Here is a 14,985-nt window from a genome sequence, read left to right as displayed (position 1 = left end):
ACATCATCGACCTCATCCCATATGCGTTTTTTCTGGAGCGTGCCCTGCGAAGAGTGCTGGATCAGGCCGTAGATGAGCATGAAGAGGAAGAGTTATGGTCACCATCACCACCAGAAGCAGCCTTGTCGTCGTCGATTGCTGGACCTGCGGCAACGCAGAGAGAGGAGTCTGAAGAAGAGGAGTCAGAGGAGGAAGGTGGCTTTGAGGAGGTGGAAGACCAACCACAGCAGGCGTCCCAGGGGGCTTGTTGTCACCTTTCGGGGACCCTTGGTGTTGTACGTGGCTGGGTGGAGGAAGAGACCTTCAATGACGTCAGTCAGGACAAGGAACGGGACATGGCTAGCTTGGTATCCAACTTTGTGCAAATGGGGAGTTTGCGGTTGTGCAAATGGACTGTTTGCGGTGCGTTAAACGGGGAGTTTGGTCTGTCAGAGTTTGGTCTGTCACTGTGAAGCGGGCATAACCCTTACACTACCTGATCGATACAACATCATACCTGATCGTATACACACACTGGATGTTTTAAAGCACGTTATTCCAAACAATTTAGGAATGTTAGGTGATTTATGCCCTTTATGGATTAATACCCGACTCTGCGTCAACTACGTAATTTTCTATGGGAGTTTTGCCATGGATCCCCCTCCGGCATGCCACAGTCCAGGTGTTAGTCCCCTTGAAACAACTTTTCCATCACTATTGAGGCCAGAAAGAGTCCCTGTGGGTTTTAAAATTCGCCTGCCTATTGAAGTCTATGGCGGTTCGCCCGGTTCACGAACATTTGCGGAAACTCGAGTTCGCCGTTCACGAACGGAAAATTTTATGTTCGCGACATCTCTATCTGGCAAGCGCTAACATTTTTCACTCCATCCCTGGTCCAGAGTCATGTGAAGATACTCTCCGACAACTCGACCACGGTTGCTTATGTGAACAAATGGGGGAACATGAAGTCCTCTCCTCTTGGCATTGGCAGAAAAGATATTTGGGCCGAAGCAAACCTAAGATCTCTGACGGCGGTCCATATAAAGGGAAAAGAAAATCATCTAGCGGTCGTCCTGAGCAGAGAAAAACTGAGACAAGGGGAATGGAGCTTGAACGAGACAATATTCAACCAAATTTCGGCAAGATGGGGGATGCCGGAAATCGACTTGTTTGCTTCACGAAAAAACAAGAAAGTCAGCAGGTTTTATTCCCTCTCTTACAAAGACAGACCTCTGCACGTGGATGCTTTAGCGCACAGTTGGCCGAACGGTCTCCTGTACGCCTTCCCACCCTTCTCTCTAATTCCAAAAGTCCTGACAAAAACGATAGAAGAGAAGTCCCAGATAATACTAATAGCTCTGAATTGGCCCAGAAGGGCTTGGTTTCCGGTTCTCAAGTCCCTGGCAGGGGAGAATTATTGGATCCTTCGCCTTCTTCCGAATTTTCTACTCCAGGGTCAGGTCACCCATCCCAGCATCCATCAACTCCATCTGACAGCCTGGAAACTGAGCGAAGAATCTTTACAAAGGAAAAAACTGCAGCGCTCACCTATGTTGTTCTTGGGGAAGCACGGAAAAGGCCTGAACACAGCCATACACCAATTTGAGAAAAATTGCTGAGAAATCCAGCTTCCCATAAAAAGATAAACTTTATACGTACAGTCCATTCTCATGTACAGTCATAGTCACAGTCATGACTGTACATGAGAATGGACTGAACGTGCAAGTGATGTCTGGATTTTACCACAAGTAAATAAAGTTTATCTTTTTATGGGAAGCTGGATTTCACTGCTATTTTTCTCATCTTGAGAAAGAAGAGACTCTCCGAAAAGGTAATAAATACTTTAATGCACAGCAGGAAACCAGTTACTTCAAAAATATATCTAAGATCCTGGAAAGCCTTCCTGGCCTTTTCTAAGACTTCCTGGGACCTGTTTAGGCCCCCAGACTTGGGACTAATTCTAGATTCTCTCCAATCAGGACTTGACCAAGTCTTAAAATAAACACCTTAAAGGTACAAGTGACAGCATTAAGTGCTTTTATGGGTGAGAAACTGGCTGAAACGGATCTGATTAAAAGGTTTCTCAAGGGCGCTAGTAGATTACACCCAAATTTCAGATCCTACATCCCACCATGGGATTTAAATCTAGTCCTTTCTGTCCTCTCGGATTCCCTCTTTGAACCCATTCGAGATTTATCTATGAGGCTTTTGACCTTTAAAACAGTTTTTTTTACTAGCTATTACAACAACTAGAAGGGTCGGGGAGCTTCTGGCCTTCTCTTTTCAGCCTCCCTACCTTACAATACTGGAAGATAGAATTGTTTTAAAACATTCTCCCGAATTTATTCCTAAAGTGGCATCAAAATTTCATTGCCGTCAAGAAATTTCTCTCCCTTCATTCTGTCCTCAGGCTACCTCTGAAGTGGAAAAGAAATTCAGTAACCTTGATGTAAGAAGATGTCTTCTTCTGTATCTGGAAATTACAAAGGACTTCAGAAGGACAAATCAATTATTGGTCCAGTACCTGGGCACTAACCAGGGTAGAGCAGCTAGCAAGGCTTCCATAACACATTGGGTTCTTTGTTATTCCTCCAGGAAGTGCCATTGTGGCGGCATGGGGAAAAGATGAAAATTACTCTTACCGGTAATTCGATTTTCCCTTAGCCTCCACAACGGCACAGGGGATTGGTATTTTGTGGGCTGTTGACCCTTTTTCATGTGTATTGTTATATTACTTAACCTTATTAAATGATGCATCTACCTTGGAGTTCTAGGTTATTAACTGGCGATGGTAAAGGGGAGGGGGCTTTTATACGTTGGAAGTGCCGTTGTGGAGGCTAAGGGAAAATCGAATTACCAGTAAGAGTCATTTTCATCTTTTTTTGCAGCCCCAATAAATTGAAAGGTTCTGCTTACAGGATGCAAAAAAACGGACACAGAAAAAATACGTTCGTTTGCATGAGCCCAAAGTCAAACCATGATTATAGAGTGTTCAAAACCTGAATACAATGCTGTGTATATTGACTCAATAAGAATATTAGCTAAATACCATAAATGTGGAGTAAACACTCCCAAAGGAGGCACATGTCAAACCTCACAATGGAGGCTGTGGTATAGGATGCTTGAGTCTGCCTCCAGACATGTCTCAGTTCGGTCACTCTAGGTTTTTGTGCTGACTGCTGGTGCCTTTCAAGCTGTTTGTAAGTGCATGCACAGCCCGCTTACTTAGTGTGGCTAGTGCAAACACATTTATGATACTGAATACATAGTCGGGTGTATCAGTATACACAGATTTTTGTATTTTATTCAGGTTCTCAATACTATGGTTTGACATACTGTCCTTTGTATACTTATGTATCATTTTGATTGCCTTTAATAATGCCTTTCATGTTCTCCACCTAGTAATGGATATTTTGTTGCGTATGTTTTATGGCAGCTGTGTATAGCTTGTATAATGATAGTTCTATGAATTTCTATTCATTTTGTGGTCCTTGTCTGTCTACGACATATTTATCTTGGCCCATGAAGAGAATGGTAGAGCTGTGATTCTGCCAGTCCTTCCAGTTCTCCACCTACTATTAAAATGCGACTACCTTGGAGATAAGGTACTTATATCTCTCTTTGATCACTGCTAGAGAAGGACAATATATTTAGTTTTTAATGGCATAGTACAGCTTAGATAAAAAAAAAAAACAGCCCAGAATTCATTTTATCGATGAATATTAAATGAAAAAAATACCCCTTTTTGAGAGAAGTGTCCCTTTAAAGCTTTTAAAGGACTAAGGGGGGGGATTTATCAAAGTAGAACTGGCTTAGTTGCCCATAGCAATGAATCAGATTTCACCTTTCATTTTTCATAGCTCCTTTGGAAAATGAAGGGTGAAATCTGATTGGTTGCTATCCGTGTTATAAGGCAAAAAATACAGTAATTTATGTTGACTTATTGAATTACGCTTTATATGAATCTTGTGCACCAGTAATAAGTGATGAAGTTGCGTCTATCAATAACTGGAAATACTTAAAGGAGTACCCTTATTTTCACCCAGGCAGCCCCCCTGATGTTAGCATCGGAGCATCTCATGCTCTGATGCGCTCCCTTGCCCTGCGCTAAATTGCGCAGGGCAAGGTCTCTTTTTTTTTCAATAACACACTGCCGGGCGGAAACCTGAGCATTTTTTGGAGATCCAGTGACGTACCGGGGCTCTCCATGGGGCTGCCAGGAAGCCCGGTGACGTCACCGACTCTGATGGGTGGGCTTTAGCGCTGCCCTAGCCGTTTTACTGGCTAGGGCAGTGCTAAGTCCCACCCATTAGTGCCGGTGACGTCACCGGGCTTCCTGGCAGCCCCATGGAGAGCCCCGGTACGTCACCGGATCTCCAAAAAATGCCTTTGCCCTGCGCGATTTAGCACAGGGCAAAGGAGAGCATCAGAGCATGAACTGCTCTGATGCTCAAGTCAGGGGGGCCGCCGGGGTGAAAATGGAGGTATGTCCAGGTTCAGCTCTGAACCCGGACAACCTCTTTAAGTTATTTTTTTCTGTAACATATTTCTATTAAACAGTAGTTTTACTTCTTCCACATGGTACCTTTTATTATGTTAGAAAGACATTTAATGTGTACTTTTTGCGGCATAGTATCATTTATAGTAGTAATGAATTGTTAAAGGGGTTATCCCACGAAAAGTATTGCACTCCAGTGAACAGGGCATTTCACATGAAGTATTATTGCAATATACATGATATAAAAATATTGTTAGGTTTTATATGTACATTTTCCTTTCTGGTTGTGCGCCCTGCTGTTTCTCCTGTGGCTGAAATTCTGGTCCACCTTTTGCATTCAGTGGTGGACTGACATGCTCAGTAGCTTCCCTCTTCTCCTCCTCTGAATGCTGGTGTAGTGACATCATAGTGACACAGACCAGACACCTTACAGTCATTTTTTCCTCCTTCTAAAATCACAGAAAGTGAGGAGACAAGAGCTGCAGAGGGGTGAGTACAGAAGTCAGAAAGCGTAAAAATAATTTTTTTTGCATTGATATATTTAAAATAATAAGGTGTATTTGCGGGGGGTGTTAAGTTCTCCCATATGTGCAGCATAATTACTAGATTGTGATCACGTCTGTGTTTTAGGCTTTGTTGAGACCTCCATCACAGATTGTGTCAAAAATGCGGGCAAAATAGCACAGCATGTGGCATTATTGTGTCCAGAATAAAATATGTGTTCAGATTAGCCTTAGGCAAATTATTCTTGGCCAATTCGCTTAATAAATAGCATCCTTACGATCATTTAAATTGGTAAATTCATGGCATCTAAAACCTGCCCCTGGGAGCACACCGACTCTACCTGGGAACACCCACATGAGACAGCAGAAATTTTCTGAGACTGTCTCTGAAAACCAGTGACAGTCCTGTCAAATTTCGGACAGTTGGAAAATACTGAATGTAAATAGTTCTCAAACCTGATACGACGTGTGCTAGAAATGCACAAAATTGTACATCTTTTTACAACAAGGTCTAGCTTCAATGACATTATTAAATTTGCCCCAATGTATCAATAACATGAAGATACTGAGAAATAGCACATATGTGTCCTTCTTCTCCTATTGGGCTGAATCATGCAGGTGGATGCTAAGGCTACTTTCACATTAGCGTTTTTTGCAGATCCATCATGGATCTGCAAAAACGCTTCCGTTGCAATAATACAACCGCATGCACCCGTCATGGACGTATCCAGTTGCAGCGTTTTTCTGTCCACGATGGGGACGCAACCAAACGGAACGGAATGCATTTTGGTGCATTCCGTTTCGGGTAGTTCAGTTTTGTCCCCATTGACAATGAATGGGGACAAAACTGAAGAGTTTTCTTGCGCTATTGAGATCCTATGACGGATCTCAAAAGCGGAATTGAAAACTCAGATGGGAAAGTAGCCTTCTATGTACACTGCAAACTTCAAATGTATCAAGAGTAGTCCAGGATAAGGAACACAGGTTGGTTTTTTCCAGAATCACACTTGCTGATTCTGATATTGCAGCCCAGCCCTTTTTGCTGGGACCATCTTTGACCAGGAGTGGTGCTGTTTTTGAAAAAAGGCAAACATTTTATTCTTATCCTAGTCAACCACACAGGTGTACCAGATATTATCCTAAACTCATGGCTATTTATAGGTGTTTTGTCCATGTTCAGTCCATCACTGAAGACTTGGGATCACACAGATACAATAACCTCTTATTTTAGTATTTGGGGGACATTTATCAAGCCCTTTCTGCAAAAAAACCAAAAACTGGCATCAACAAGTTACACTCCCCGCTTGTACAAAATTGTGTAACCTTTTGGGTTTTTCATCCTCTCTTGCCACTTTTCTAAAAAGTTGTCAGGGGGGAGGAGAAGGAGGCATAGCCAGCCCAGGCCAGCACATTTATTGTAATCTATGCTAGGATTTACACCAGCTCCCTTGCTGTCTCATGGATCTTCACAAATACACCACAATTATTGAGACCTTCACCTTTTAATAATTATGGCACATCTGACACCGACTTCTCCTGTTTACTTAGGACAATGTATGACAACAATTTCCAAAATAGCTTATGTAACTAAAGGCTTGATGAAGGGTAGCTATGCTTATCATTATTTATGAACCACTTTAAGCACAATACCTCCATGAGCCTCGTCTTTCATGTATTGATGATAGATAAACTTCCTTTGTTTCAGCGTCTCATGCATAAACAATATTTATTGACTATGAAGCTAATTAGCTCTTGTGTCTTTCTTACTTTTCAGTGACGGTGAGCTCACGTTGAGTAGACTGATGGTGAATAGCTCAGATAAGATTTTGAGAAAAGAAGGGTCAGCAGTCTTTAGCCATGCCGGAGCAGGCTGGAAGATCAATTCTTCATTGGCTTTGGAAATAAGGTGAGTGACCCAAAGTGTAACTTACCGTGATTAAAGTTTATATAACATTGTCAACCTTATTGTAACTGATGATGCGTAGAAACCTTGAGATCGAAATTAAACCTGTTGATTTACTGTTGGGGCGTTGAAGGGGTTGTCTGGTTTAGAAAACTCATTTTCAATGGTATTCTGAGTTACTATAGAGCCCCCTTCAACAGTCTATTAGTCAGAGTGACTGAAAAGAGCGTCAAGTACGTATCACATCTATTGACTATTGATTTCAGTGTTACCTGTGTAATGCCTCATTTTTCCTGTGGTGGCACTGCAGGAATTTGAACACCTGTCTCTAGGGTTATCTACAATTTAAAGTGTATTGCTTGCAGAAAATTCACTGTTTAACCAGACTCAGCTGAATGTAATGATACTTTTCACTTAGTGATACGCTGCTTCATTCTGGAGAAAAAGTCCTCCCAATCCATATACAAATGAGCATTGAAAGGGGTTGTCCAGGAATACATAATTTCTAACAGGTGCCAGTGCAACGAGCCGCCTCCCCCCAGGCCCTCTATTGCGTCCCAGGTGTAGTAGGAATTGTTGAGTGGTGTAGTGCAACCTAAATGTCTCTTCATGTGTGCCACGTTGCTCCTACCTGGACACTGCTGGACTACAGGCTTTGGCTCTGAAGCAATAATAAGGGGGAATAATTGAGGGATTTGAAAGAATAACTTGAGTCCAGACCTTGAGATGAAGTTCAATGGCAGCTTTACTTGAATAAACGTTTCTTCAAATAGTTTTCAGGCTTTGTGTTGGTTCCAGCAGGCTTTAGCATGAACTGGCAGGCAAACTCAACTTAACTGTACTGACAGGCTAGCTTAGTAACTTTGATTCCTTTGTTATGCTGCACTCCACTCTTTAGTCTGACTTAGTTTCAGCCAAGGAACTATTCTCCTGGCTCCTGAGGCCTCAAAGCTTCTGCCTCAATGGCCAGCAGAGGTTAGGGTTATCCCAAAATCATGGACAGCCAACATTTTTCACGGACAAATTGGAAAACCATGTGACCCAAAAATGTTTAGGATGTAGTATTAGTGCTCTGTATGTAGTGAACCTGCAGAATTCTTTTAGGTTTCTCATCCATATGTCCGTATACACCTTTAAGTAATGTTTTGAAATGTGTGTATTCTTTACAACACACTTTTTTATCGACTCATTGCATCTTGTGGTTGTACTTTTGAAACCACAACTAAATCTCGTCATTTCCAGCTGTTGCACATTTTGATGAAAATCATCTAATGCAATTATTATTAACTAACTGATCTCCCACAATAACATACAGCCATAATCTGGATCCACTTACCCACCTAATAACCCACCTTGCGAACGAGAAGAGAAAAATAGATGTTACGGGATGGATCTGCTTCTAAAAATGGACTTTACATAGCATGAAAAAGGATAGGCTTAGGCTGTGTTCACATTGACATTCTTTATTTCCATTGTTCTGCTCTGTTATAGGAGCAAAGCAGCCAAAACAGCGGAAGCACTTCCGTCATGAGTCCCGGCATTGTTGCTTTTTTTTTTTTGTCCTGTACTTTTTATGCATACTGTGTTTATTTTACGTTGAATCCCAATGAGTAAAGTACATTGTAAATACAAAAATACATTTTGAATAGTGAATATTGGAAAATACATAAAAAATTTAAGTTAAAAAAGTTAAGTTGTCCACCTATTGGAAGGATAGACAGCAGAAATAGATGTAGTTTGTGCATCAGTTGTCCATTTTGTCATTTGCTAACTAAAAAGCGGTTCTCGCAACAAGACAGTAGGGCATAGGGGCTTCAAAGAAGGTTGTCCCCATTTAGGACCTCCCTCTGTAATCCAGAGGTCTGGTGGACCAGGTCTGCCCTTGCATTACATAGATGACCACACACTTGAATGTCCACCATGTAATACTAAAGTGGCTATTGCAAGCAAAGCATTTAACTTTCCGCAGCTTCCCCAGTGATAACAAGTGATTGCTGGGGATCAGCTGTTATCTGGTTTCTTTCTTAAATGCACACTTACGGTAAAATTTTTTAAATCAGATAACCTTTCTGTGAATATTTGATGTATTTAAAGAAAAAAAAAGTTGATGGATGCCTTGATAGAATTTTTTTAAATCACACCATGTATTCCACTTTCCATCCTGGCTCTTTAACTTCTTCTTTTTTGGACTTTTAGCATGGCAAACTGTCTTGCTTTACTTTCTCAGGCTACTTTCAGACTAGCGGCAGCCTTCTCCGGCAGGCTGTTCCGGCGGGTGAACAGCCTGCCGGATCCGTGCTGCCGCTAGTGCACGTGTGCCGCCGGAGGTCCGCTCTGGCCCATTGACTATAATGGGGGCGGGCCGGAGTTCCGGCGGCAGCACGGCAAACATCCCAAGAGGCGGCCGGAATAAAGCTACGAAACTGCAGCCCGCCCCCATTATAGTCAATGGGGCCAGAGCGGACCTCCGGCGGTACGCATGCAATGATCCGGCAAGTGAACAGCCTGCCGGAGAAGGCTGCCGTTAGTGTGAAAGTAGCCTTAGTCAGGCTATCACTATGATCAGAGAGAGTCCCTTGTAGTGACTCAGTTAGATCAGTGTAATGCACCTCTTTGGGCATCCTTATACAAGGCTTTCAAGCGAACAATACAATGTCACACTGTTATCCCATTTCTACACCTACTATTATCATGAGGTTTAACCTTCAGTTATCATCTTCCCCTCACAGCAGCAGCAAACTGACAATGGATTACTGAGCCATATAGGAGTTTTCTTTCTCTGTGTTGGAAAATATTTTATATTTAATTGTCATTGGCATAGAACTGCTAAAAAAAAAAAAAAAAAAAAAAAAAAAGATTTTGTATTAAAGAAAAATTCCCCTTTCTGACAGAAGTGTCCCTTTAAAAAATGGCAACCTTTTAAAAGGGCTTGGCCAATTTTCAATGTAATTTCTCAAAGTGACATATGCAGTCATGTATGCGCCATACAAGCACACATGACTGTCTACTGTCCCCCAGCTGTTCAGATGGAGGCCCCTGACCGCCCCAGTGTCAGTGCAGTAAACCTATTTACCTGTCATTCTCCACATCCATGGGCTGCAAGAGGGCAGTGACCCCTTGCTCTGTTTGTTCTAAGTTACCTTCTGTGCTGCGTAAGCGCTGGATGGTAATTAGACACGTCAGGCGCATGCACCGATAAAGGGAATTCTGCTGCTTGTAACTGCGCATGTACAGGATGTGTCCTTTTTCCATTCAGCGCCTGTGCAGAATATAAATTACCCTAGAACAGGCAGAGGGAGCGGTCACCGTCTTCATGCAGCCCATGGACGTGGAGGATGACTGGTGAATATGTTTACTGAACTGGAAATGGGGCAGACGGGGGCCTCCATTAGGACAGCTGGGGGGCAGTAGACAGTCATGCATGCTTGTATGGAACATTCTTGGCGGTATATACCATTTTGACAAATTACATTGAAAATTAGAAAATCTTTTATGCACACGACCGTATGTATTTTGCGGGCAGCAAAATGCGGATCCGCAAAAAATACAGATGACGTCCGTTTGGCATCCGTGTTGCATCTGTTTTTTTGCGGATCTGTTGGACACAATGCCTATGCTTCTCCGCAGAACGGACAAGAATAGGTCATGCTCTATATTCTTTTTGCGGGGCTACGGAACGGACATACGGATGCGGACAGCACACCGTGTGCTGTCCACATTTTTTGCGGACCCATTTAAATGAATGGGTCCACATCCTATCTGCAAAAAAAAAACTGAACGGACACAAAAACAAAATACGTTCGTGTGCATGAGGCCTTAAGCTCACAAGAATGCACGGGAACGACCAAGGCGTGCACACGTTTTAGCACTTCTAAAGAGAGTCGTTGAAAAGCACACTGTACAATCTGAAGATGGGTCTGATACCAATATGAATCATGCCATGGCGCCAAGAGTAGATGAAGGAAGCCGGTGACGGCACTAAAGCTTTTAGAGAGCGGTTTCACGGGAGCTTTACATCATTAGTTTTGCAGCTCTGGATGTGTGAGACGTTTAGCAGACGGCGTCAGTTTTTAGACACAGCAAGTTTCTCAATTGACATTGTGCAATTCTATTCTACTGTCGTTGCGAAGAGCAGAGCTTTCTGTTCAGTGAATTGGGTAATATGAACTGGCTTGTTTCAGGAAAGCAGCTTCTTGAGCTCTGATCTTAATAGGGGCCGTTCATTATATTATCTACATTTTGTTTAAACCACAGAACTTGCCACCTCTGGTTATTTCAGATCAGATAGCTGCTTCCCGCTGGCGCTGTTATTAGTGAGTCCATTTAGAAATCTAGCACAGGGCATCGAGAACAATGGCAGGAGAATCTCTCTAACCAGAAGCACGCATTATTTTCTATAGGTACAGTATGCTGTGCAGTAGTTTCTATTAAATGTCAGGTCACTTAGTCCCAAGTTACTGCAAAGTTTTGGCCGACTGGAGAAAACTTTTAGTTAGGCTATATATGCACAACACGGATGGCGTCCGTGTGCGTTCCGCAATTTGCGAAACGACACGGACAGCCTTTAATATAACTGCCTCTTCTTGTTCACAAAGCGCGGACAAGAATAGGACATGGTATATTTTTTTTGCGGGCCACGGATTGGAGCCACTGATGCGGACCATTGAAGTGAATGGGTCAGCATCCAAGCCGCAAAAACTGCGGCTCGGATGCGGACCAAAACAACGGCCGTGTACATGTAGTCTTATTGTAAGATTTTCTCTTTTCTTAAAGGGCTTCTGTCAGCAGATTTGTACCTATGGAACCGGTTGACCTGTTACATGTGCGCTTGGCAGCTGAAGCTGTTGGTCCCGTGTTCATATGTGCCCATAGTGCTGAGAAAAATGATGTTTTGATATATTCAAATAAGCCTCTAAGAGCAACAGGGCCGTTACCATTACACCTAGAGGCTCTGCTCTCTCTGCACCTGCCGCGTCCTCTGCACCTTGATTGACAGGGCCAGGCATTATGATACTTTCACTGCCTGTCAATAAAACTGGAGATGGTGCGGCAGTTGCAGAGAGAGCAGAGCCTCTAGGTGGAATGGCAACGCTCCTGTTGCTCCATATATTAAAACATCATCTTTCTCAGCAATGCGGGCACCTATGAACATGGGACCAACACAGATGCCTTCAGCTGCCAAGTGCACATGTAACAGGTCAGCCAGTGTCATAGGCACAAATCTGCTGACAGAGGCAGTTTAAATATCAGTAACACAATTGAATATTGAAACTGTATCTAAGGGGCATGTTATATATTCCTGTCTCCTGTCAAAATTCAGTCCAGTACAGGGGGCAACAACCTCCGGCAAGCCAGATGTTGGCTATTCTTTAAAGAAATGAATTGGGGATGCTGGGAGTTGTATTTTTCCAACAGCTGGAGCACTACTATACTATTCCTGCGGACCAAGAGTCTGTGGAAAAGGCACACATCACTGGATACATGTGCTGCCATCAAAGAACACAGACCTCCACCCAGACATGAACCACCCACCTATAGGTACCGTGTTGCATGCAGAAAATCCGCAATGTTTACAGCAGCAGAGAAGTGGATGGGCTTTTTTTAAACGCCCTCCACGTATTGAGGAAATGTTTCTCGACAATATCCACACATAGCTTAACATGCAGTGTGGATTTTAAATCCGCAGTATATCACTATGACCCACCACGTGTGTCCATAACTTTGGGGTACAGCCATACGGTCAGGTTTCTGATGCAGTTTTGGAAGCTCTATATTACAGTGGCTCTGTCATCAGGATCAACTCTATACAACCAGGCATATAGCCTGATCAGGTTGATGAAGCTTCTATGTAAGCTTCTTGAGAAATTTGAACTTTTATTAATACGCAAATAAGCTATTGGAGCATCAGGAGGCGGGCCTATGCAGTTTGAGTACCGCTCCAGCGATGCCCCTGGTGCTCCATACTGACGCCCCTTTCCTTCAGAACCAGCCCCCTCTTTCCCAAGATTGACAGCCAAGACCAGAGGTGCATGCATGAAATCATGTTTACATAGTGTCATCTTCAGCGGAAGTAAAGCTTCCTGTTATTACTGTTAGATCACGGTTTTAGTTGGTATTTTAATATTTCAATAACACACACCCAGAGGCAACTATTTCAGATCTTATCCTACAAAGGCACATTGGTGGATTAGGTACCGTATTTTTCGCCCTATAAGACGCACTGGCCCATAAGACGCACCTAGGTTTTAGAGGAGGACTATAAGAAATATATATATTTCATTAGACCTCAGATCAGACCCCCAATGTTAATAACGACCTCATTCAGACATCAGATCAGACCCCCAATGTTAATGACACCAATAAGACCTCAGATCAGACCCACAATCAGACTTCAGCTCAAACCTCAATGTGAATGACCCCCAATCAGACCTCAGGTAAGAGCCCCAATATAAATAAGACCCCCCCCATTCAGATCTCAGATCAGACCCCCATGCCTCACATCAGCTTCCCATGCTTGCAGCCATAGATCAGCCCCCCATGCCTCCAGCCATAACTCTCCTGCTCTGGACACTGCCGATCCTCGCCTCTAGCGCTCTCTCTTGTTCTTCCTGCCATCGGATATGCTGTGACCCGACGCGCACAGCATGAGATCACAGAGGGCCCTCACGCTGTGCGCAGTCACAGCACAGCTGACAGCCGCGGACCAGGAAGCGGTGAGTACAGCGCCTTCACTGCTTCCCGGTCCTCCGGTACTAATGAGCGCTTCCATAAAGCATTTTTGTTTTTCCTGTGTGCTTAAGATGGGAATATGCCTTTTAAAGATTGCCAATTGCATGCTTAGAGAACGAAATGTTCAACGCCACTTTACAAAAGTCATAAAATACAAGTTTAAGTGCAATTTATGGAGCCTTGCAGAAATGTGTATAGGGATGAGCGAATCGACTTCGGATGATACATCCGAAGTCGATTCGCATAGTACTTAGAATACTGTACAGAGCGAGCGCTACATACAGTATTAGAATGAATTGGCTCCTATGAGCCGAAGTTATTACTTTGCGAAGTCTAGCGAGACTTCGCATAATAACTTCATAAATCAATTTCTACTGTAAAAAAACATTTCCCGAACTCAGGTTCGGTTCTAAATGGTACCTTCGTGAAGGTATTATGCGAAGTCTCGCGAGACTTTGCGAGGTAATAACTTCGGCTCATAGGAGTCAATACATTCTAATACTGTACGGAGCGCTCACTCTGTACAGTACTCAAACTAAGTATTATGCGAATCGACTTCAGATGTTTCATCCGAAGTCGATTCGCTCATCCCTAAATGTGTATTGTATAAACCTGCATAACTAAAAGAACTGAAAGGTCTTGGTGGCAGCGGGGGTGTTAAAAATAGAAACGTCTTCAGGGCCATTTTATTCTGTAATATTGCGGACGGGAGCAGCTTGCATCTATTATTTAACGCTGTATGCATTGAGTGTGGGTGCGGGAGACGCTTGATGACTTGTTTATTAACACTGCCGTCCTGGGCATATGCGAGAGCTGATGTCAGAATTTTAGTCTGAACATGTGAATTGTTTTCCAGCTAATGCACTGGAAAAAAAATGAAGCATACGGAGAAAGTTACATGTTTTTAATAAAATTATTATCCTTTTTATTACTTATACAGCTTTTTTTATATGTGTCATTTTACTAGCGCTGCAGTTAAGAGCAATTTTACTATATGATCTTGCTAAGTGCAGCTGTTCCCTTTATTAACACACAATGTTAACAATGTAAGTGGATTGTGCCTCGAGCCAAGAAATATATTTTCTTCTCAAAATTCTTTATACAGTAATATGGTTTTTATTATGTCATATCTGTTAACTTTAAAGAGGTAAATTCTTTGAAGTGTGGACGTGCCTAGAGCTCAACGAAAGAGGCGCACAATAGGGTAGTATGTTCAAAGACTTGTATATGATAAGAACAATAGACAATGGAGGCTCACCTTTTTGGGTTGTGCTAGTATAGGCACAACCCTATTGTAGGCTTATTAGGCAAGATCTGGTCTTCGGGTGTTCTGCCGCAGGTCGGGGTTCCTTTGCAGAGGGATGTCCAGTCCT

The 14,985-nt window shown here is 42.9% G+C and overlaps 1 protein-coding gene across 1 annotated transcript in view; it reads left to right on the top strand.

The window, feature by feature from the left end:
- Positions 1-14,985, top strand: part of ST8SIA4 (ST8 alpha-N-acetyl-neuraminide alpha-2,8-sialyltransferase 4) — a 198,215-nt gene that overhangs the window by 30,914 nt on the left and 152,316 nt on the right. Inside the window, exon 2 of the mRNA XM_040421582.1 lies at positions 6,755-6,886. Coding sequence (XP_040277516.1) covers positions 6,755-6,886 — 132 coding nt within the window. The remainder of the gene's footprint in view (positions 1-6,754; positions 6,887-14,985) is intronic.

The sequence above is a fragment of the Bufo bufo genome, chromosome 2, assembly GCF_905171765.1.
Source record: "Bufo bufo chromosome 2, aBufBuf1.1, whole genome shotgun sequence".
NCBI classification, from domain to species: domain Eukaryota; kingdom Metazoa; phylum Chordata; class Amphibia; order Anura; family Bufonidae; genus Bufo; species Bufo bufo.
The sequence above is the reverse complement of the archived record's forward strand: the minus strand, read 5'-3'. Positions and strand labels throughout refer to the sequence as shown.